General features: G+C 47.1%; 1 protein-coding gene across 1 annotated transcript; it reads right to left on the reverse strand.

The window, feature by feature from the left end:
• Nucleotides 1-5,723: 5,723 nt before the first annotated feature.
• LOC123995857 (G-protein coupled receptor 6-like) lies at nt 5,724-8,022 on the reverse strand. The gene is made up of 2 exons (XM_046299537.1): nt 7,649-8,022; nt 5,724-7,192 (listed from the first exon to the last, which is right to left on the reverse strand). The coding sequence occupies exon 2, from the start codon at nt 7,163-7,165 to the stop codon at nt 6,155-6,157; it is 1,011 nt and encodes a 336-aa protein (XP_046155493.1). The 5' UTR covers nt 7,166-7,192; nt 7,649-8,022; the 3' UTR covers nt 5,724-6,154.
• Between the last annotated feature and the right edge of the window lie 17,588 nt (nt 8,023-25,610).

Below are 25,610 nucleotides of genomic sequence, written 5' to 3' on the forward strand. Positions count from 1 at the left end.
AGGAAGACCCAGAGTTACCTGTCTCTCATGATGAGGACCGCCACAGGAAAGGAAGACCCAGAGTTACCTGTCTCTCATGATGAGGACCGCCACAGGAAAGGAAGACCCAGAGTTACCTGTCTCTCATGATGAGGACCGCCACAGGAAAGGAAGACCCAGAGTTACCTGTCTCTCATGATGAGGACCGCCACAGGAAAGGAAGACCCAGAGTTACCTGTCTCTCATGATGAGGACCGCCACAGGAAAGGAAGACCCAGAGTTACCTGTCTCTCATGATGAGGACCGCCACAGGAAAGGAAGACCCAGAGTTACCTGTCTCTCATGATGAGGACCGCCACAGGAAAGGAAGACCCAGAGTTACCTGTCTCTCATGATGAGGACCGCCACAGGAAAGGAAGACCCAGAGTTACCTGTCTCTCATGATGAACCGCCACAGGAAAGGAAGACCCAGGAAGAAAGGAAGACCCAGAGTTACCTGTCTCTCATGATGAGGACCGCCACAGGAAAGGAAGACCCAGAGTTACCTGTCTCTCATGATGAGGACTGTCTCTCATGATGAGGACTGCCACAGGAAAGGAAGACCCAGAGTTACCTGTCTCTCATGATGAGGACCGCCACAGGAAAGGAAGACCCAGAGTTACCTGTCTCTCATGATGAGGACCCAGCCACAGGAAAGGAAGACCCAGAGTTACCTGTCTCTCATGATGAGGACCCAGCCACAGGAAAGGAAGACCCAGAGTTACCTGTCTCTCATGATGAGGACCTGCCACAGGAAAGGAAGACCCAGAGTTACCTGTCTCTCATGATGAGGACCGCCACAGGAAAGGAAGACCCAGAGTTACCTGTCTCTCACAGGAAAGGAAGACCCAGAGTTAACTGATGAGGACCGCCACAGGAAAGGAAGACCCAGAGTTACCTGTCTCTCATGATGAGGACCGCCACAGGAAAGGAAGACCCAGAGTTACCTCTGCTGCAGAGGAGAAGTTCATTGTCTCTCATGATGAGGACCGCCACAGGAAAGGAAGACCCAGAGTTACCTGTCTTCATCATGATGAGGACCGCCACAGGAAAGGAAGACCCAGAGTTACCTCTGCTGCAGAGGAGAAGTTCATTAGAGTTAACTGTCTCTCAGATGAGGACCGCCACAGGAAAGGAAGACCCAGAGTTACCTCTGCTGCTCTTAGAGTTAACTGTCTCTCATGATGAGGACCGCCACAGGAAAGGAAGACCCAGAGTTACCTTGCTGCAGAGGAGAAGTTCATTAGAGTTAACTGTCTCTCATGATGAGGACCGCCACAGGAAAGGAAGACCCAGAGTTACCTCTGCTGCAGAGGAGAAGTTCATTAGAGTTAACTGTCTCTCATGATGAGGACCGGACCCTCTGCTGCCACAGGAAAGGAAGACCCAGAGTTACCTCTGCTGCAGAGGAGAAGTTCATTAGAGTTAACTGTCTCTCATGATGAGGACCGCCACAGGAAAGGAAGACCCAGAGTTACCTCTGCTGCAGAGGAGAAGTTCATTAGAGTTAACTGTCTCTCATGATGAGGACCGCCACAGGAAAGGAAGACCCAGAGTTACCTCTGCTGCAGAGGAGAAGTTCATTAGAGTTAACTGTCTCTCATGATGAGGACCGCCACAGGAAAGGAAGACCCTGCTGCAGAGGAGAAGTTCAGAGTTACCTCTGCTAGAGGAGAAGTTCCTGTCTCTCATGATGAGGACCGCCACAGGAAAGGAAGACCCAGAGTTACCTCTGCTGCAGAGGAGAAGTTCATTAGAGTTAACTGTCTCTCATGATGAGGACCGCCACAGGAAAGGAAGACCCAGAGTTACCTCTGCTGCAGAGGAGAAGTTCATTAGAGTTAACTGTCTCTCATGATGAGGACCGCCACAGGAAAGGAAGACCCAGAGTTACCTCTGCTGCAGAGGAGAAGTTCATTAGAGTTAACTGTCTCTCATGATGAGGACCGCCACAGGAAAGGAAGACCCAGAGTTACCTCTGCTGCAGAGGAGAAGTTCATTAGAGTTAACTGTCTCTCATGATGAGGACCGCCACAGGAAAGGAAGACCCAGAGTTACCTCTGCTGCAGAGGAGAAGTTCATTAGAGTTAACTGTCTCTCATGATGAGGACCGCCACAGGAAAGGAAGACCCAGAGTTACCTCTGCTGCAGAGGAGAAGTTCATTAGAGTTAACTGTCTCTCATGATGAGGACATTAGAGTTAACTGTCTCTCATGATGAGGACAGGAAAGGAAGACCCAGAGTTACCTCTGCTGCAGAGGAGAAGTTCATTAGAGTTAACTGTCTCTCATGATGAGGACCGCCACAGGAAAGGAAGACCCAGAGTTACCTCTGCTGCAGAGGAGAAGTTCATTAGAGTTAACTGTCTCTCATGATGAGGACCGCCACAGGAAAGGAAGACCCAGAGTTACCTCTGCTGCAGAGGAGAAGTTCATTAGAGTTAACTGTCTCTCATGATGAGGACACAGGAAAGGAAGACCCAGAGTTACCTCTGCTGCATTAGAGTTAACTGTCTCTCATGATGAGGACCGCCACAGGAAAGGAAGACCCAGAGTTACCTCTGCTGCAGAGGAGAAGTTCATTAGAGTTAACTGTCTCTCATGATGAGGACCGCCACAGGAAAGGAAGACCCAGAGTTACCTCTGCTGCAGAGGAGAAGTTCATTAGAGTTAACTGTCTCTCATGATGAGGACCGCCACAGGAAAGGAAGACCCAGAGTTACCTCTGCTGCAGAGGAGAAGTTCATTAGAGTTAACTGTCTCTCATGATGAGGACCGCCAAAGGAAGACCCAGAGTTAAGCTGCAGAGGAGAAGTTCATTAGAGTTAACTGTCTCTCATGATGAGGACCGCCACAGGAAAGGAAGACCCAGAGTTACCTCTGCTGCAGAGGAGAAGTTCATTAGAGTTAACTGTCTCTCACGATGAGGACCGCCACAGGAAAGGAAGACCCAGAGTTACCTCTGCTGCAGAGGAGAAGTTCATTACTGTCTCTCATGATGAGGACCGCCACAGGAAAGGAAGACCCAGAGTTACCTCTGCTGCAGAGGAGAAGTTCATTAGAGTTAACTGTCTCTCATGATGAGGACCGCCACAGGAAAGGAAGACCCAGAGTTACCTCTGCTGCAGAGGAGAAGTTCATTAGAGTTAACTGTTACTCTCATGATGAGGACTGTCTCTCATGATGAGGACACAGGAAAGGAAGACCCAGAGTTACCTCTGCTGCAGAGGAGAAGTTCATTAGAGTTAACTGTCTCTCATGATGAGGACCGCCACAGGAAAGGAAGACCCAGAGTTACCTCTGCTGCAGAGGAGAAGTCTGCTGCAGAGGAGAAGTTCATTAGAGTTAACTAGTGTCTCTCATGATGAGGACCGCCACAGGAAAGGAAGACCCAGAGTTACCTCTGCTGCAGAGGAGAAGTTCATTAGAGTTAACTGTCTCTCATGATGAGGACCGCCACAGGAAAGGAAGACCCAGAGTTACCTCTGCTGCAGAGGAGAAGTTCATTAGAGTTAACTGTCTCTCATGATGAGGACCGCCACAGGAAAGGAAGACCCAGAGTTACCTCTGCTGCAGAGGAGAAGTTCATTAGAGTTAACTGTCTCTCATGAGGACCGCCACAGGAAAGGAAGACCCAGAGTTACCTCTGCTGCAGAGGAGAAGTTCATTAGAGTTAACTGTCTCTCATGATGAGGACCGCCACAGGAAAGGAAGACCCAGAGTTACCTCTGCTGCAGAGGAGAAGTTCATTAGAGTTAACTGTCTCTGCTGCAGAGGAGAAGTTCATTAGATGAGATGAGGACCGCCACAGGAAAGGAAGACCCAGAGTTACCTCTGCTGCAGAGGAGAAGTTCATTAGAGTTAACTGTCTCTCATGATGAGGACCGCCACAGGAAAGGAAGACCCAGAGTTACCTCTGCTGCCTCTGCTGCAGAGGAGAAGTTCATTAGAGTTAACTGTCTCTCATGATGAGGACCGCCACAGGAAAGGAAGACCCAGAGTTACCTCTGCTGCAGAGGAGAAGTTCATTAGAGTTAACTGTCTCTCATGATGAGGACCGCCACAGGAAAGGAAGACCCAGAGTTACCTCTGCTGCAGAGGAGAAGTTCATTAGAGTTAACTGTCTCTCATGATGAGGACCGCCACAGGAAAGGAAGACCCAGAGTTACCTCTGCTGCAGAGGAGTTCATTAGAGTTAACTGTCTCTCATGAGGACTTACCTCTGCTGCAGAGGAGAAGTTCATTAGAGTTAACTGTCTCTCATGATGAGGACCGCCACAGGAAAGGAAGACCCAGAGTTACCTCTGCTGCAGAGGATAAGTTCATTAGAGTTACCAGCCTCAGAAATCAGCAATTAACTGCACCGCAGATTGTACCTCACAGAGTTCAAGTAACAGACACATCTCAACATCAACTGTTCAGAGGAGACTGCGTGAATCAGGCCTTCATTGTCAAATTGCTGCAAAGAAACCACTACTAAGGGACCCCAATAATAAGAAGAGACGTACTTGGGCTAAGAAACACGAGCAATGTTATTTAGAATTCAAGGCACACTTCACCAGCATGGTTTCCACAGCATTCTGCAGTGATACGCCATCCCATCTGGTTTGCGCTTAGTGGGACTATCATTTGTTTTGCAACAGGACAATGACCCAAAACACACCTCCAGGCTGTGTAAGGGCTATTTGACCAAGAAGGAGAGTGATGGAGTGCTGCATCAGATGACCTGGCCTCCACAATCATTGGACTTCAACCCAATTCAGATGTTTTGGGCTGAGTTTGACAGCAGAGTGAAGGAAAAGCAGGCAACAAGTGCTCAGCATATGTGGGAACTCCTTCAAGACTGTTGGAAAAGCATTCCTCGTAAAGCTGGTTGAGAGAATGCCAAGTGTGTGCAAAAGGATGGCTACTTTGAAGAATCTCAAATATAAAATATGTTTAGATTTGTTTAACACTTTTTTGGTTGATGATTACATTTGTGTTATTTCATAGTTTTGATGTCTTCACTGTTATTCTACAATGTAGAACATAGTAAAAATAAAGAAAAACCCTTGAATGAGTAGGTGTGTCCAAACTTTTGACTGGTACTGTTCATGCTTCTTTATAAATGATGTCTGAGTGTTGGAATGTGCCCCTGGCTATCTGTGAATTAACTTTAACATTTTTATTAATGGTATCGTTTGGTTAATATAAGGAATTGGAAAATATTCATACTTTTACTTTTGATACTTAAGTATATGTTAGCAATTACAATTACCTTTCGTACTTAAGTTTATTTTTAAAACCAAATACTTTTGACTTTTACTCAAGTAATATTTTACAAGGTGAGTTTTATATTTAAGTATCTTTACTTTTACTCAAGTATAACAATTGGTTATTTTTTCCACCACAGGGCTTACATAAATTGGAACCGTCTAGTGGGCAAATGCACGTAATGTAGGTCTACTCTATCAATGCACAATTGTGTGTCTCTCTCTCTCTCTCTCTTTCGCATATGCACACACACTTTGAGAAAACACGTGTTGAATATGTCTGGGTGCAAATTGAAGCCATTCTTCGGCACTGACTGAGTCAATGTGCCATTAGCCTAACTAAACAGCCACCCCGGGGGGGGGGGGGTCATGGAGGGAGGAGGGAGGAAAACACCGAGTGAAAAGACAGATGCCGCACGAGGACACTTTTAGAGAAACACGTGGCGCTCACTGATTCAGTTCTTATTTTCTCATTTTATTCACATACTCATCTCTTATAAAATGTACAATATAGACACCTTTACAAAATAGAAAATGACCCACATTACTGACAAATACAAAGTACAACTCCAACATATATATATAGGCCTATGCAATACTGCTTTGGCATTTCAAATACACAATAAAGTGCTCGTTTTTTAAATATTTTTTTTAAATATAAATACATTCATGATGACGTTTTTCTTTTCATCACAAAAGTTGTTGTTCACAGCATTTCAGACGGACTGTGTCCTGGTCTTCAGTTGCAATAAAGTGCAGATGCTTATGTTAGATATACATTTGAGCGCCGAATCCACTTGTTTAAAGCATTTACAGTCAACTGAAAGCGAATTGTCGGTGGCCAACACACAAACACACTGTCATCAGAGTTCACTCAGCACCCCTCTAAACTTCACTGGGTGACCTGGAGCGGTAGGCTACGTTGGTCTGAAAGCAGCCGCAGAAAAGGACGTAGAGCGAGCGCTGGATGTCGGCATTACGGTAGGCGTAGATGATTGGGTTGATCATGGAGTTGTAGGTGGCCGGAAGCAGCGTGGCGTACGTGTACACCAACGGGTACTCGCGCTCTCCCACCAGGCAGTAAATAGCGAAGGGCAGCCAGCTCGCGCCGAAGGTGCCCAGGATGATGGCCAGCGTGGACACGCCCTTCTTGGTGGCCACGTAGTGCGAGGCAGTGAAGAAGTGCTTCTGAAGAGCGATCTGGTGCGCGTGGTGGCATACGATCTTGCAGATCTTGAAGTAGAGAGTCAGCATGAGTATGAAGATGACGAAGAAGGACACCGCCAACAATGTCACGTTGCTGCGAGTGAGCGGGCGCACGATGCTGCACGAGTTCGGGTCGTCCAGACAGTTCCAGCCCAGCACAGGTAGCAGGCCCAGGCACATAGACACGCCCCACGTGCCCGCCAGCATCAGGTGCACATAGTGGAGCGTCTTCTCCGAGAAGTAAGTCAGTGCGTTGTAGAGAGAAAAGTACCGGTCCACCGTTATAGCCAGCAGGCTACTGATGGACGCCGTGAAGGAGGCCACTAGGAACCCAACAGTAATAAGACTGATAGTCTCTGAGGAGAGGACGTACTGGAACACGAAATTGAGGATTAATCCCATGCCTGCCAGTAAATCCGCAGTGGCCAGGCTCCCTATGAGAACGAACATGGGGGTGCGCATGGTGGGCGTATAGAAGATGATAGCCACCACGATGCTGTTCTCACAGGCGATGACGGTGCCCGACATGCAAAGCATGATGTCCCACGGGTTGATGGGGAAGTCCTGCGTGGCGGCGGAGAGTTCCAGGCTGCCGTTTCTCTCTGGAGAGTTGGCCTCCATACACGGGAAAGCCTTTCCAGCCAACGTGGCTGTCGCCACAGTGTCGTTACCGAGGAAAGTCTCGTTCATGTCTGCGCATGTGTCACCTTTTTCCTCCTGAAGAGAAAATTACACACAGAGAGAGAGGTTGCAATTTAGTTTCACAATTGCCATATGTAAAAATATGCAATGCCTAGAGACAGCAGGGTAGGAGCGATCCGTGGTGCGGAAACGTGGGCAACTCATGCAGCGGCTAAAAACGCCAAACCTGAATCATGAAAAACTCATTAAAGACATATCTAAAACTGTTATGACATCACGGTAATATTATCCAAAAGCTTGTGTCCAACTTTTGAGACCACATGAAGAGCAGTGCCCGAGGAACTGTCCATGGTGCTGAAACTTGAGACGGAATAATAGGCTATGATCATGGATAAAAATGCACCCCTGTCCCACTTAACTCCCAATAACGAAACAAACTGATACACAATATTATCAAAACTCAATAAAGTAGCACATCGTCTTTTCACCAAATTTTAGTTTCCATGTGAAATGGTAATGTAGATTACATACCTCTCCGTTTTACACAGAGCTTTCGGAAAAAATGTATTTGTAGAAAATCACAACTGTCCCTTTCCTCGAAATAGCTCAGGTAAAGCCCTCGGCTTTGTTCCGTTTCCCTCGCATAGGCGAGACACCAAGGGCAGGTGCGACCTGAAGCATTAACTGGCGCGGGGGAGTGGGACAAGAGCGCGAGAGCCAGAACGGTAAAGACTGACGTTTGCAAGCGGTGGAGCGCTATTAAACCCAAGTGACGTCAGGTCACATACTGTAGAGAGAGAGAGAAAGAGAGAGGAGAGATGCAGACATGAGAAGGCCGACCGCGATCACACGCTCAAGATTAAACGTGTAGACCATGCTGCGGCTCTCTGCCCATGAAGACTTCACAGCGCCCTGCTCAGCGCACGGCCAAACAGATCACAGTCGGACTAATGCTAATTTCACTTGGTTACAGACTCTTTCTTGAAGTAAAAAAGATGAAATGGCACATTTCTTATATCAGAAAGTTACTGGTTGCGGATAGGCACTAGTCAAAGTAATCCAGTCCTGAAATGCGTAAGAGGGAGCGTGTGTGTCAGGATACATTTGTGTGCGTGTGTCTGTGTGTGATGTGTGTGGAAGTGCTTGTGTTGAAACTGCATTCTCCGTGTACGGCTTTCTAGATGTGATAACCTAACCATCCTTTTTGGTCCACTATTACCTCGACGAGATTCTGTGAAACGGAGTGGCTTATTACTTTTCAATTCACGTTACAACCCTGCCTTACCCTTCGTTGTGGCTGGCAACACAACATTTTTGGTCTGCTGCTCAAATTGACCATACATACAGTGGGGCATAAAAGTATTTAGTCAGCCACCAATTGTGCAGGTTCTTCCACTTAAAAAGATGAGTGAGGCCTGTTATTTTCATCATAGGTACACTTCATCTATGACAGACAAAATGAGAAAAGAAATCCAGAAAATCACATTGTAGGACTTTTAATGAATTTATTTGCTTCACTACATTGGGGCGGCAGGGTTAGAGTGGTTAGAGCGTTGGACTAGTAACCGGAAGGTTGCAAGTTCAAAACCCCTGAGCTGACAAGATCTGTCGTTCTGCCCCTGAACAGGCAGTTAACCCACTGTTCCTAGACCAGTTAACCCACTGTTCCTAGGCCGTCATTGAAAATAAGAATTTGTTCTTAACTGACTTGCCTGGTTAAATAAATAAAAGTTTCTCAATACTTTGTTATATACCCTTTGTTGGCAATGACAGAGGTCAAACGTTTTCTGTAAGTCTTCACAAGGTTTTCACACACTGTTGCTGGTATTTACTGGGGAAGCCAATGCTCTGATCCCATCTTTATTTTTATTGAACCTTTATTTAACTAGCAAACCTTTATTTAACTAACAAATTCTTATTTACAATGACGGCCTTCCCTGGCCAAACACTAAACCGGACAACAGGCCCTATGTGACTCCCAATTCCGGCCGGTTGTGATACAGCCTGGAATCGATCCAGGGTCTGTAGTGACGCCTTTAACACTGAGATGCAATCTCACCACTCGGGAGAGAGAAATCTGCACCACTCGGAGTAGTGAGCCTGCGAAAACGTCAAGTCATGTTTTTATAGCCTAAGCTGCACTACATGACCAAAAGTATGTGGACACCTGCTCATCGGACATATCATTCCATAATCATGGCCATTAATATGGAGTTGGTCCCCCCTTTGCTGCTATAACAGCCTCCACTCTTCTGGGAAGGCTTTCCTCTAGACGTTGGAAAATTGATGTTGGGACTTGCTTCCATTCAGCCACAAGAGCATTAGTGAGGTTGGCTCACATTCGGTGTTCCAATTCATACCAAAGGTGCTCGATGGGGTTGAAGTCAGGGCTCTGTGCAGGCCATTCAAGTTCTTCCATCTCGATAAACCATTTCTGTATGGAACTCGATTTGTGCATGACAGGAAAGGGCCTTCCCCAAAATGTTGCCACAAAGTTGAAGCACAGAATAATCTAGAATGTCATTGTATGCTGATTTCCCATCACTGGAACTAAGGTGCCTAGCCCAAACCATGAAAAACAGCCCAGACCGTTATTCCTCCTCCACCAAAATTTACAGTTGGAACTATGCATTTGGGCATGTAGCAGCCTCCTGGCATCTGCCAATCCCAGATTCGTCTGTCCGACTTCCAGATGGTGAAGCGTGATTCAACACTCCAGATAACGCGTTTCCACTGCTCCAGAGCCCAATGGAGGCGTGCTTTACACCACTCCAGGCAACGCTTGGTATTGCGGATGGTGATCTTAGACTTGTGTGCGGCTGCTCGGCCATGGAAATCCATTTCATAAAGCTTCCAACGAACAGTTCTGGTTGTGACATTGCTTCCAGAGGCAGTTTGAACTCGGTAGTGAGTGTTGCAACCGAGGACAGACAATTTTTATGCGCCTCACTCTTCAGCACTCATAGCTCCCGTTCTGTGAGCTTGTGTGGCCTATCACTTCGCAGCTGAGCAATTGTTGCTCCTAGAAGTTTCCACTTCACAATAACAGCACTTACAGTTGTCTGGGGCCGCTCTATCAGGGCAGACATTTGATGAACTGACTTGTTAGAAAAGGTGGCATCATACCCATACGTAGAATGTATGCACACATGACTGTAAGTCGCTTTGGATGAAAGCGTCTGCTAAATGGCATATATTATTATTATTATTATTATTATGACGGTGCCACATTGAAAGTCACTGAGCTCTTCAGAATGGGCCATTCTACTGACAGTGTTTGTCTATGGAGATTGCATGGCGGTGTGCTCAATTTTATACACCTGTAAGCAACGGATGTAGCTGAAATCGCTGAATACACTCATTTGAAGGGGTGTCCACATACTAGTGTATGTATTTATTGCCTAAAATAGGCCCATTTATTTGTGTTCTGAGAAAATGTGAATGTTATCAAATTTGGTTTAAATTCAAACTTCAGGTGGCTAGACTACCTGGGCCTTTTTAATCCAAAATGATTGACTGGAAATAATCAATCAAAACAATAGTGGTAACATGCTGTATGAGTATCTTTAAATTAAAACGTCTTTAGGCTAGGCGTCCCGCGAGCAGGACAACTTCGAGTGGAACTGGAGGGCACGCAATTCAAATAAATAATCATAAAAATGATGGATATTAAACATTTCTGTACATACAAGTATCTTATATCGGTTGAAAGCTGAAATTCTTGTTCATCTAACTGCCCTGTCTGATTTACAGTAGGGTTTACATGCCATGCGATTGTTTGAGGACGTCGCCCCCAAAAATTCACAAATAGTCATTAAATATTCACTTACTTTTTGACAATCTTCCTCTGATTTGTCATCGAAAGGGTCCCAGCTATAACATGTAGTGTCGTTTTTTTAGATAAAATCCTTCTTTATATCCCAAAAAGTCAGTTTAAATCAAATTTATTTATATAGTTGGCGCTCAAAGTGCTGTAGATTTCAGTAATCCACCAAAACCTCCTAGAGAGGAACCGGGCTTCAACATGCCAAGATAGGAATATGAAAATCTACCTCTAAACTTTGTTTCAACAAGTCAAAATAAGTTTCTATTTAATACTCAGATACCCTAAAATGTAATCAAACTATAACATTTCATATGGAAAGAAGTATGTTCAATAGGAAACCAGATAAACAAACTGACCCTAGCCCCCGACCATAAACTAATAAATACTGGAGGCTGAGACTTCCCCATCCGAGGACACCCCGGACAGGGCCAAACAGGAATTTCAGTAATCCACTCGTTCAACATGCCAAGATAGGAATATGAAAATCTACCTCTAAACTTTGTTTCAACAAGTCAAAATAAGTTTCTATTTAATACTCAGATACCCTAAAATGTCATCAAACTATAACATTTCATATGGAAAGAAGTAAAACCAATCATTATTCTTAATAATTTTGCCTGAAAACTCATTATTCTTAATAATTTTGCCTGAAACCTTGAACATTGAGTGCCAACACCCAGTGGAAGCCATAGGAATTGCATACTGGGAGCTAGATTTCATTATTTCCCTATACTTTTCATTATAAGAGCATTGGCTCTCAAAAAAACACATTCCGGTTGGTTTTTCTTTGGATAGTCTCCTACATTATTTAACATTTCTACAAACTTCAAAGTATCTTCTTTCTAATGGAAAAAATGATATGTATATCCTGGCTTCAAGGCCTGAGCAACAGGCAGTTTACTTTGGGCACGTCATTCAGGTGGAAATGGAGAAAAAAGTACCCTAGCCTGAAGAAGTGTTTAATTAAAGCTGCAAAGGCAGACACAATGCAACCCTGCATACAGAGAGCTCAGCCCTGTCGGTTTTATTGTCCAATCGCAGTTGTCTGTCTGTGTAAAGGGTTTTAATGTTTCCATGGGCTTACTTAGTTTTACTTGGCTCGGTGCAGCCGGCAGCTACATTTCAGAATGTAACATGCTGTTACTTTAATTTCAGGTAAAAGCTGAATAAAACAAGTCTCAAATATCAGAAAAATATACATTTCAGCTGTTTCAACAGTGCTCTGCTATTACCACTTGTACTGTAGGAGTGTTGGCTAAACAACATATTTCTGTTTAGACTGCCCAGCTTCAAGGGGGGCAACAGTCTTGCGAATGTCGTGCTACCTCCGGAGATAGTGGTCGAGACATAGCAAGTACGCAAGTTTACGTTTGAGTAGTATGTGTAGCCGACGGTATTTTTAAACAGGCTCGATGTAGACTACGCCTCCTTCTGTTTATTGAGAAGGATTTCAACCTTAAATAATGGCCTATCATGTTCCCTGCACAGTTCATTTACAGATCACCAGTTTAGAAAATGCATTTTTTAATTTTTTAAAAAGTTAAGAGCATGAACGATTGTTTTAGTTATTTTAAATACTCCTATCTAACCAACCAGACACCGTCTCTGCACTGCGTCGCAGGGAGCTGGAGTCCGCTCCCAAAGCATCCCGATGCCCCCATAGACACCTGCAATGTGATTTAACCAAAGCGCTTTGGTATCCATTCCTGGCAATTACAGGATAGGTACTGTTTGGTGTAGCACAGATCATTTACGACCAACCTTAGCTTGGAGATACTGTCTTCGTCCTCAACTGGTGGAAACAGGAGTCTCATGGAATGTCGTTGTCTAGCTGCAGAGGGTCCGTTTGAATTGGCTCCATACATTAAAACAAATACTTTTTTATTTCATGAAGAAAATCCATCAATGTCTACGCCCCCATCAAATCAAACTTTATTTGTCACATGCGTCGAATACGTGTAGACCTTACCGTGAAATGCTTACTTACAAGCCCTTAACCAACAGTGTAGACCTTACCGTGAAATGCTTACCTACAAGCCCTTAAGCAACAGTGTAGACCTTACCGTGAAATGCTTACCTACAAGCCCTTAAGCAACAGTGTAGACCTTACCGTGAAATGCTTACCTACAAGCCCTTAAGCAACAGTGTAGACCTTACCGTGAAATGCTTACCTACAAGCCCTTAAGCAACAGTGTAGACCTTACCGTGAAATGCTTACCTACAAGCCCTTAAGCAACAGTGTAGACCTTAACGTGAAATGCTTACTTTACAAGCCCTTAAGCAACAGTGCAGTTCAAGAAAGAGTGAAGAAAATATAAAATAACAATAATGAGGTTATATACAGGGGGTACCGGTACAGAGTCAGTGTGCGGGGGTACAGGTTAGTTGAGGTCATTTGTATATGTATGTAGGGGTGAAGTGACTACGCATAGATAATAAACAGCGAGTAATCCGGTGGCCATTTCGTTAATTGTTCAGCAGTCTTATGGCTTGGGGGTAGAAGCTGTTAAGGAGCCTTTTGGTCCTAGACTTGGCGCTCCGGTGCCGCTTGCCGTGCGGTAACAGAGAAAACAGTCTATGACTTGGGTGACTGGAGTCTCTGACAATTTTTGGAACTTTTTGAGGATCTGGGGACCCTTGACAATTCTTTTCAGTCTCATGAGGGGGAAAAGGTCTAGTCGTGCCCGCTTCACGACTGTCTTGAAGTGTTTGGACCATGATAGTTTGTTGGTAATGTGGGCACCAAGGAACGTGAAACTCTCTACCTGCTTCACTCGGCCCGCCTTTTCCTGTTGTCCACGATCAGCTCCTTTGTCTTGCTCACATTGAGGGAGAGGTTGTCGTCCTGGCACCACACTGCCAGGTCTCTGACCTCCTCCCTATAGGCTGTCACATCGTTGTCGGTGATCAGGCTTACCACTGTTGTGTCGTCAGCCAACTTAATGATGGTGTTGGAGTCGTGTTTGGCCACGCAGTCGTGGGTGAACAGGGAGTACAGGAGGGGACTAAGCACACAACCCTGAGGGGCCCCAGTGTTGAGGATCAGAGTTGCTGACGTGTTGTTGCCTACACTCACCACCTGGGGGCGGCCCGTCAAGAAGTCCAGCCTCCAGTTGCAGAGGGAGGTGTTTAGTCCCAGGCTCCTTAGCTCAGTGATGAGCTTTGTGGGCACTATGGTGAACGCTGAGCTGTAGTCAATGAACAGCATTCTCTCATAGGTGTTCTGTTTGTCCAGGTGGGAAAGGGCATTGTGGAGTGCAATTGAGATCGCATCATCTGTGGATCTGTTGGTGCGGTATGCAAATTGAAGTGGGTCTAGGGTATCTGGGAGGATGCTGTTGATGTGAGCCATGACCAGCCTTTAGAAGCACTTCATGGCTACCGACGTAAGTGCTACGGGGCGGTAATCAGTTAGGCAGGTTACCTTCGCTTCCTTGGGCACAGGGACTATGGTGATCTGCTTGAAACATGTAGGTATTATAGACTCGGTCAGGGAGAGGTTGAAAATGTCAGTGAAGACACTTCCCAGTTGGTCTGCGCATGCTCTGAGTACACGTCCTGGTAATCCGTCTGGCCCGCAGCTTTGTGAATGTTGACCTGTTTAAAGGTCTTGCTCACATCGGCTACCAAGAGCGTTATTACATAGTCGTCCTGAACAGCTGGTGCTCTCATGCATGCTTCAGCGCTGCTTGCCTCAAAGCGAGCATAAAAGGCATTTAGCTCTTCTGGTAGGCTCGCGTCAACATCTGGTCTAATTCAAGTCTTCTCTCATTGATCAAGACAGCGGGTGTCCACCCCAAAGGGCTGCATGTCATGATGACAGACACCTGTCTCAATCATTGACAGAAGACAAGAAATACACAATATGGCGGAGTACACAGTTGTATTAATTTATGGAGCAGAAAAAGTATTTTAATAACAGAGCGTTTTCTAAATTCAAATACTCCACACTGCCCACTCACTCATTCACACCTGTAGGCAATTAGGACTGGTCGTTCTTGAGAACATTGGCTATGGCTGCCATACTGTGTGGGAATGTAGGTGTGGTCAGCCAGGTAAAATACCACATGTATGCATCAGCAGCTAATAAAGAGTAGCTTACTATCAGCTCCTAAGATATCACTAGCTTGAATCAAAGAACCAAATGCCCCAGGCCTGTCTGCACCCTGTGATCTAACCAGCTACTGATTTTAAATTAAAGCCAGTCAACTCAGACATTTCAGAAAACTGAAATATCAATTCAATAACTGAAAAGGGAAATCTATTTTCAATAACTTCTCAAAAAACTTGTCACCTATACTCCCTTTCCGGCCTCTAGGTCATCAGGCTGCTGATTATCCCGCACACCTGTCACCATCGTCTCATGACACTCACCTAGACTCCATCACCTCCTTGATTATCTTCCCTATATCTGTCACTCCCCTTGGCTCTTTCCTCAGGTGTTATTGACTTTGTTTAATGTCTGTGTTTTGTTTATTCATTATAACACTCCCTCCCTGTACTTGCGTCCCGACTCTCAGCGCGCTCGTTACAGAATAACACCTTAAGCCTCAACCAGATCGTCAGGCTCCCCTGCCAGAGCCGGCTTGTCAGGCTCCCCAGGATCCCCTGCCTCAGCCGGCTTGTCAGGTTCTCATGCCTCAGCTGGATCGCCAGGCTCCCCTGCCAGAGCCTGCTTGTCAGGCTCACCTGCCTCAGCCGGATTGCCAGGCTCCCCTACCTCTACCGATCTGTCAGGTTTCCGTGCCCCAGCTGACTCGACAGGTTTCCGTGCCCCAGCTGACTCGACAGGTTTCCGTGCCCCAGCTGACTCGACAGGTTTCCGTGCCCCAGCTGACTCGACAGGTTTCCGTGCCCCAGCTGACTCGACAGGTTTCCGTGCCCCAGCTGACTCGACAGGTTTCCGTGCCCCAGCTGACTCGACAGGTTTCCGTGCCCCAGCTGACTCGACAGGTTCTTGCACATCAGCATGGGGTGACCAGTGCGCTCCTGATCTCTGGATTCGTCCCTTTTGATGGCGTCCTGCGGCTGGAGCCTCGTGTCGGGGAGGGGTACTGACACTTATACTCCCTCTCCGGCCTCTAGGTCATCAGGCTGCTGATTATCCCGCACACCTGCCACCATTGTCTCACGCACCTGCGCCTTAATGACACTCACCGGACTCCATCACCTCCTTGATTATCTTCCCTATATCTGTCACTCCCCTTGGTTCTTTCCTCAGGTGTTATTGACTGTTTTCATGTTTGTGTTTCTTGTTTAGTTTATTCATTATAACACTCCCTCCCTGTACTTGCTTCCTGACTCTCATTGCGCTCGTTACAACACTGAAAAGTAAAAGCTACTTATTTTAATAGTTGCTCCAATTTTTTAAGTTTAAATTCAAGTCACTTCCTGAATTGACTACCTTCAATTATAATTGACCCCAACCCTGGTCTCTTCTCATAGCCTCTGTCTAACCACTATGTGGGGAGACTAGCTAGTTCCAACACAGCACCACCACTACCCGCCTCAGTGCGGATCCACGTGTTACCATGCCGTAAGAGCAATCCATCCTCCCCTGGACACAGATCCTGCTGTTTGTCCTTCTTGTGCAACGTCAACTGGTCTGCTCCTCTCTGCCTGCAATACTCCCCAGTCCACACAACAGTTTAAATGGCAACCATGGTAACCAATATTCACACTGGGTGTCCAAGCTTACCGTACACTCATTACCTAACACTAACACCTGTTGTAGCTATTACAGTGGATACACGTACCGTACTGTACAGGGAAACAAGCCTGCTGCTGTATGTCCAGGCCACGTACCGGCTGTACCTAAATACTCATTCCCTCTCTCGCTCTCTCTCTCCCCTTCCACCTTCATTCCCTCTCTCTCGCTCTCCCTCTCCCCTTCCACCGTCATTCCCTCTCTCTCTCGCTCTCTCTCTCCCCTTCTACCTTCATTCCCTCTCTCTCTCTCCCCTCTCCCCTTCCACCTTCATTCCCTCTCTCTCTCTCTCCCTCTCCCCTTCCACCTTCATTCCCTCTCTCTCTCTCTCTCTCCCTCTCCCCTTCTACCTTCATTCCCTCTCTCTCTCTCCCTCTCCCCTTCTACCTTCATTCCCTCTCTCTCTCTCTCCCTCTCCCCTTCCACCTTCATTCCCCCCTCTCTCTCTCTCTCCCTCTCCCCTTCTACCTTCATTCCCTCTCTCTCTCTCCCTCTCCCCTTCTACCTTCATTCCCTCTCTCTCTCTCTCTCCCTCTCCCCTTCCACCTTCATTCCCTCTCTCTCTCCCTCTCCCCTTCCACCTTCATTCCCTCTCTCTCTCTCCCTCTCCCCTTCTACCTTCATTCCCTCTCTCTCTCTCTCTCTCTCTCCCTCTCCCCTTCCACCTTCATTCCCCCTCTCTCTCTCTCTCTCTCTCTCCTCTCCCTCTCCCCTTCTACCTTCATTCCCCCTCTCTCTCTCTCTCTCTCTCTCTCCCTCTCCCCTTCCACCTTCATTCCCCTCTCTCTCTCTCTCTCTCTCTCTCTCTCTCTTCCACCTTCATTCTCTCTCTCTCTCTCTCTCTCTCTCTCTCTCTCTCTCTCTCTCTCTCTCTCTCTCTCTCTCTCTCTCTCTCTCTCTCTCTCTCTCTCTCTCTCTCTCTCTCTCTCTCCTTCATTCTCTCTCTCTCTCTCTCTCTCCCCCTTCCACCTTCATTCCCTCTCTCTCTCTCTCTCTCTCTCTCTCTCTCCTTCCACCTTCATTCCCCCTCTCTCTCTCTCTCTCCCCCTTCCACCTTCATTCCCTCTCTCTCTCTCTCTCTCTCTCCCCCTTCCACCTTCATTCCCTCTCTCTCTCTCTCTCTCTCTTCCCCTTCCACCTTCATTCCCTCTCTCTCTCTCTCTCTCTCCCCTTCCACCTTCATTCCCTCTCTCTCTCTCTCTCTCCTCCACCTTCATTCCCTCTCTCTCTCTCTCCCTTCCACCTTCATTCCCTCTCTCTCTCTCTCTCTCCCCTTCCACCTTCATTCCCTCTCTCTCTCTCTCTCCCCTTCCACCTTCATTCCCTCTCTCTCTCTCTCTCTCTCTTCCACCTCTTCTCTCTCTCTCTCTCTCTCTCTCTCTCTCTCTCTCTCTCTCTCTCTCTCTCTCTCTCTCTCTCTCTCTCTCTCTCTCTCTCTCTCTCTCTCTCTCTCTCTCTCTCTCTCTCTCTCTCTCTCTCTCTCTCTCTCTCTCTCTCTCTCTCTCTCTCTCTCTACTCCTCTTTTTCAAATTCTCTTTCTCGCTAACAGTCTATTTTCTGCTGAGCCGTTCTTATCATGATTCCCTTTACATTTTGGTCCATCCCTCGCTCGCTCTTTCTCACTCATCTATCTGTAGTGGCACCAGTGGATGGGAAGATGTGGCCAACAGACAAAATGTTCCCCTTAAAGGAGAGTTGTCTCAGTCACTACTCCCACACGTCATTGGCTTGTCTGGTGGCCATCCTTAAGATTTTACACTTTTTTTCTCTCCAAAAGTTAATTTTTGCATTTCTGGTTTTAGGTAGAGAGACAAACAAGCACAGATCAGACCAGACTCGAACAAACAACATTTCAGTGGCTCAAAAGTGTTTAAACACTTTGTTACAAATTCATATTATCTTCTGATAACAATTGCTGTTTACAATAGTAAAATGAAGAAATTCACATCGGCAGAAATCAAATAAAATGTTATTGGTCACACACATGGTTAGCAGATGTTAATGCGAGTGTAGCGAAATGCTTGTGCTTCTAGTTCCAACAGTGCAGTAATATCTAACAACTCCCAAAATCTACCTAATACACACAAATCTAACAAGTAATCTAACAATTCCCCAACAACTACCTAATACACACAAATCTAAAGGGGTGAATGAGAATATGTACATATAAATATATGGATGAGCGATGGCCAAGCGGCATAGGCAAGGTGCAGAATATGGTATAAAATATAGTATATACAGTTGAAGACAGAAGTTTACATACACCTTAGCCAAATGCATTTAAACTCAGTTTTTCACAATTCCTGACATTTAATCCTAGTAAAAATTCCCTGTCTTAGGTCAGTTAGGATCACCACTTTATTTTGAGAATGTGAAATGTCAGAATAATAGTAGAGGATAATTTATTTAAGCTTTTATTTCTTTCATTACATTCCCAGTGGGTCAGAAGTTTACATACACTCAATTAGTATTTGGTAGCATTGCCTTTAAATAGTTTAACTTGGGTCAAATGTTTTGGGAATTCTTCCACCAGCTTCCCACAATAAGTTGGGTGGATTTTGGACCAAAGTACGTTCATCTCTAGGAGACCTTCCTGAGCCACGTGGTCCCATGGTGTTTATACTTGCATATTATTGTTTGTACAGATGAACGTGGTACCTTCAGGCGTTTGGAAATTGCTCCCAAGGATGAACCAGACTTGAGGTCTACAATCTTTTTTTCTGAGGTCTTGGTGTATTTCTTTTGATTTTCCCGTGATGTCAAGCAAAGAAGCACTGAGTTTGAAGGTAAGGACTTGAAATACATCCAAAGGTACACCTCTGATTGACTCAAATGATGTCAATTAGCCTATCAGAAGCATCTAAAGCCATGACATCATTTTCTGGAATTTCCCAAGCTGTTTAAAGGCACAGTCAACTTAGTGTATATAAACTTCTGACCCACTGGAATTGTGATACAGTGAATTATACGTGAAATAATCTGTCTGTAAACAATTGTTTAAAAAATTATTTGTCATGCACAAAGTAGATGTCCTAACCGTCTTGCCAAAACTTTTAATGACTCCAAACTAAGCGTATGTAAACTTCCGACTTCAACTGTACATGTGATATGAGTAATGTAAGATATGTAAACATTATTAAAGTGGCATTGTTTAAAGTGACTAGTGATCCATTTATTAAAGTGATCGAGTCTCAATGTGGTCAGCCTCTCCGAGTTAGTGATGGCTGTTTAACAGTCTGATGGCCTTGAGATAGAAGCTGTTTTTCAGTCTCTCGGTTCCAGCTTTGATGCACCTGTACTGAACTCGCCTTCTAGATGATTGCGGTGTGAACAGGCAGTGGCTTCGGTGGTTGTTGTCCTTGATGATCTTTATGGCCTTCCTGTGACATTGGGTGCTGTAGGTGTCATGGAGGGCAGGTAGTTGGCCCCCGGTGATGCGTTGTGCAGACAGCACCACCCTCTGGAGAGCCTTGTGGTTGAGGGAGGTGCAGTTGCCGTACCAGGCTGTTACAGCCCGACAGGATGCTCTCAATTGCGCATTTGTAAAAGTTTGTCATGGTTTTGGGTGACAAGTCAAATTTATTCAGTCTCCTGAGGTTGAAGAGGCTCTGTTGCGCCTTCTTCACCACACTATCTGTGTGGGTGGACCAATTTCAGTTTGTCTGTGACGTGTACGCCCAGGGACTTAAAACATTCCACCTTCTACACTGCTGACCCTTTGATGTGGATAGGGGGGTGCTCACTCTGCTGTTTCCTGAAGTCCACAATCATCTCCTTAGTTTCGTTGATGTTGAGTGAGGTTGTTTTCCTGACAGGAGAGGGCTGAGCACACACCCTTGTGGGGCCCCAGTGTTGAGGGTCAGTGAAGGGGAGATGTTTTTTCCTACCTTAACCACCTGGGGGCGGCCCGTCAGAAAGTCCAGGACCCAGTTGCACAGGGAGGGGTTGAGACCCAGGGCCTCCAGCTTGATGATGAGCTTGGAGGGTTCTATGGTGTTGAATTCTGAGCTGTAGTCAAGGAACAGCATTCTTACATAGGTATTCCTTTTGTCCAGATGGGATAGGGCAGTGTGCAGTGCGATGGTGATTGCATCATCTGTGGACCTGTTGGGGCGGTATGCAAACTGAAGTGGGTCTAGGATGGCCGGTAAGGTGGCGGTAATATGATCCTTAACTAGCCTCTCAAAGCACTTCATGATGACAGAAGTGAGTGCTACGGGGCGGAGGGTGAGCAGAAGGACTTGAGTTCCTGTGTTATGATCGCACCATGAGTTGTCAAATCATAAAGCATACATAATGCACTCCAGATGGAGATCACTGCTTTGAATCTCCGAGGACAGTGTGACAAGTAGGGAGGATCACATGGTGACAACGTCCTGAGTGGTCTTTTAACAGTTGTGTGTGTGTGTGTAAGAGGAGAGAAAGAGAAATACACATTTGGGGAGAAAGATGGGGTGAAAGTGAGAAAAGACAGAGAGGAGTGGGAGAGAGTACGAGAGGAGAGAGCGAGGAGAGTGCGGAGAGTGAGCGAGAGCGAGGAGAGAGAGTGCGAGAGGTGGGATGTAATAGGTGGAGCAGGAGGCAGTTCATGGTTGAAATAGAGAGAGGGAATGAGAGGGAGATGTCCGTTTTATAGAACATGCAGCTTCTCCCGTCATTCTGTGACCACAGCAGGAGTACTACTATTAACCATGCACAGAGGGAGCTACACATACTTCTGTTCCACTAATCAACTGTTTTTGTGGATACAAATTGAACAGGATTGCCTCCCCATGAAAGGTAGCTGGCTCCAGATGATTCATTCATTTCAGGCGAGTGAGAGGTGTGTGACCAAAACAAATCACTGATATTTGACACCCACTGTTTGGTTCAAAAACAACTTAGAAAAACAGGCTTATTTAAAGACCCTGCTTCTCATTCATTCTCACATATAAGCACACGCGCACACACACGCGCACACACACGCGCACACGCACGCGCACACGCACACACACACACACACACACACACACACACACACACACACACACACACACACACACACACACACACACACACACACACACACACACACACACACACACACACACGAGGGGAAGATGGCTCATAATAATGGCTGGAATTAAATGGCATCAACCACATGGAACCCATGTTGGATGTGTTCGATACCATTCAATTTATTCCGTTCCAGCCATTTCTGAGGCCATCCTCCCCAATTAAGGTGCCAGCAGCCTCCTGAGACACATATTCATCCTGAAATCTATAAATGCCCACCTTGTTAACCTTGCTACAGCTGTATATGCCTTTGGCCAAACAGTCTTTTACAGTGAAGAAAAAAGAGAGGGAGAATAGGTGGTATGGAGAGAGGGGAGGCATGTTTACCTAAGCACATGTACGCTCATGGGCTTGGTCTGATTCCTGATCTCTAACGGTCTGTTTTTGATAATGTCACTAGACAAGGAAACCAGAAAGACCAAGTATATAAAGAGCTGGCCAGAAATGTGGGAGGCAGGCAGACACCAGCACGTGTTCTCTCACTCAGCTTTAATCTGTGCTTAATAACAGCTAATAGATGTTCCCTCTCGGTTTCATTCCCTCTCCTCTACATGCAGGTACATGCAGCAGGCTGTTCATCCCTCCTCCTTCCACGCCTTCTCTCCCCCTTCCTTCTCATTCCTCTAACGCCGTGCCACTAGGCACAGAGAGGCCAGAGAGAAAGGACCAGCGGCCAGGGTGTGTGTGTCTTTGTGGAGTGTGTATAACTGAATGTGTGTCATATCTGTGAGAAAGTCAGTGGCTGCAAAGCTCTCTGAAGCCTGGGGGAGAGACACACACACAGTCAGAGAGACAGAGAGCGAGGGAGACACACACACTCAGAGAGAGAGAGAGCGAGGGAGACACACACACACTCCGAGAGAGAGAGGGAGAGACACATACACACTCAGAGAGACAGAGAGCAAGGGAGAGACACACACACACACTCAGAGAGCCAGAGAGCGATGGAGACACACACACACTCAGAGAGAGACAGAGAGCAAGGGAGACACACACTCAGAGAGAGAGAGAGCGAGGGAGACACACACACTCCGAGAGAGAGAGGGAGAGACACACACACACTCAGAAAGACAGAGAGCAAGGGAGAGACACACACACACTCAGAGAGACAGAGAGCAAGGGAGAGACACACACACTCAGAGAGACAGAGAGCGAGGGACACACACACTCAGAAAGACAGGGAGTGAGGGAGAGACACACACACTCAGAAAGACAGGAGCAAGGGAAAGACACACACACCCTCAGAGAGACAAGAGCGAGGGACACACACACCCTCAGAGAGACACTTAGAGAGACAGAGAGCGAGGGAGAGACACACTTAGAGAGACAGAGAGCGAGGGAGAGACACACTTAGAGAGACAGAGAGTGAGGGAGAGACACACTTACAGAGACAGAGAGCGAGGGAGAGACACACTTAGAGAAACAGAGAGCGAGGGAGAGACACACTTAGAGAGACAGAGAGCGAGGGAGAGACACACTCAGAGAGACAGAGAGCGAGGGAGACACACTCAGAGAGACAGAGAGCGAGGGAGACACACTCAGAGAGACAGAGAGCGAGGGAGACACACTTAGAGAGACAGAGAGCGAGGGAGAGACACACTTAGAGAGACAGAGAGCGAGGGAGACACACTTAGAGAGACAGAGAGCGAGGGAGACACAATTAGAGAAACAGAGAGCGAGGGAGAGACACACTTAGAGAGACAGAGAGCGAGGGAGACACACACACACACTCAGAGAGACAGAGAGCGAGGGAGAGACACACTTAGAGAGACAGAGAGCAAGGGAGACACACACACACACTCAGAGAGACAAGAGCGAGGGACACACACACTCAGAGAGACAGAGAGCGAGGGAGAGACACACTCAGAGAGACAGAGAGCGAGGGAGAGACACACTTAGAGAGACAGAGAGCGAGGGAGACACACACACACTCAGAGAGACAGAGAGCGAGGGAGACACACACACACACTCAGAGAGACAGAGAGCGAGGGAGAGACACACTTAGAGAGACAGAGAGCAAGGGAGACACACACACACACTCAGAGAGACAGAGAGCGAGGAGAGACACACTCAGAGAGACAGAGAGAGGAGAGACACTCAGAGAGACAGAGAGCGAGGGAGAGACACACACACACTCAGAGAGACAGAGAGCGAGGGAGAGACACACTCAGAGAGACAGAGAGCAAGGGAGACACACACACACACTCAGAGAGACAGAGAGCGAGGGAGAGACACACTTAGAGAGACAGAGAGCGAGGGAGACACACACACACACTCAGAGAGACAGAGAGCGAGGGAGACACACACACACTCAGAGAGACAAGAGCGAGGGACACACACACACTCAGAGAGACAGAGAGCGAGGGAGAGACACTCAGAGAGACAGAGCGCGAGGCAGAGACACACACACTCAGAGAGACAGGGAGTGAGGGAAAGACACACACACACTCAGAGAAATAGAGAGCGAGGGAGACACACACACACTCAGAGAGACAAGAGCGAGGGACACACACACACTCAGAGAGACAGAGAGCGAGGGAGAGACACTCAGAGAGACAGAGAGCGAGGGAGAGACACACACACACTCGGAGAGACAGAGATCGAGCGAGGGAGACACACACACTCAGACAGAGAGCAAGGGAGACACACACTCAGAGAGACAGAGAGCGAGGGAGAGACACACACACTCAGACAGAGAGCGAGGGAGAGACAAACACTCAGAGAAACAGAGAGCGAGGGAGAGACACACACACTCAGAGAAACAGAGAGTGAGGGAGAGACACACACTCAGACAGAGACAGGGAGACTCAGACAGGAAAGACACACACACACTCAGACAGAGACAGACAGAGAGCGAGGAGACACACACACAGACAGAGAGTGAGAGAGACAGAGAGACAGAGAGCGAGGGAGACACACACACTCAGAGAGACAGAGAGCGAGGAGAGACACACACACTCAGAGAGACAGAGAGCGAGGGAGAGACACACACTCAGAGATCACACACACTCAGACAGAGAGCGAGGGAGAGACACACACACTCAGAGAGACAGAGAGCGAGGGAGAGACACACACTCAGAGAGACAGAGAGCGAGGGAGACACACACTCAGAGAGACAGAGAGCGAGGGAGAGACACACACTCAGAGAGACAGAGAGCGAGGGAGAGACACACACTCAGACAGAGAGCGAGGGAGAGACACACACACTCAGACAGAGAGCGAGGGAGAGACACACACACTCAGACAGAGACAGAGAGCGAGGGAGAGACACACACTCAGAGAGACAGAGACAGGAGAGACACACACTCAGAGAGACAGAGGGGAGAGACACACACACTCAGACAGAGACAGGAAGAGACACACACACTCAGACAGAGAGCGAGGAGAGACACACACTCAGACAGAACAGAGCGAGGGAGACACACACACTCAGACAGAGAGCGAGGGAGAGACACATACTCAGACAGAGAGCGAGGAGAGAGACACACTCAGACAGAGGCGAGGAGAGACACACACTCAGACAGAGAGCGAGGGAGAGAGACACACACTCAGACAGAGAGCGAGGGAGAGAGACACACACTCAGACAGAGAGCGAGGGAGAGAGACACACACTCAGACAGAGAGCGAGGGAGACACACACACTCAGACAGAGAGCGAGGGAAAGACACACACACTCAGACAGAGAGCGAGGGAGAGAGACACACACTCAGACAGAGAGCGAGGGAGAGACACACACTCAGACAGAGAGTGAGGGAGACTCAGACAGAGAGCGAGGGAGAGACACACACACTCAGACAGAGAGCGAGGGAGAGACACACACACTCAGAGAGACAGAGAGTGAGGGAGAGACACACACACTCAGAGAGACAGAGAGCGAGGGAGAGACACACACACTCAGACAGAGA

This window comes from Oncorhynchus gorbuscha, linkage group LG14, assembly GCF_021184085.1.
Source record: "Oncorhynchus gorbuscha isolate QuinsamMale2020 ecotype Even-year linkage group LG14, OgorEven_v1.0, whole genome shotgun sequence".
NCBI classification, from domain to species: Eukaryota; Metazoa; Chordata; class Actinopteri; order Salmoniformes; family Salmonidae; genus Oncorhynchus; species Oncorhynchus gorbuscha.

Coding starts and splice junctions, on each gene's coding strand:
- LOC123995857 (XM_046299537.1), bottom strand. CDS start 7,165: ATGAACGAGACTTTCCTCGGTAACGACACTGTGGCGACAGCCACGTTG.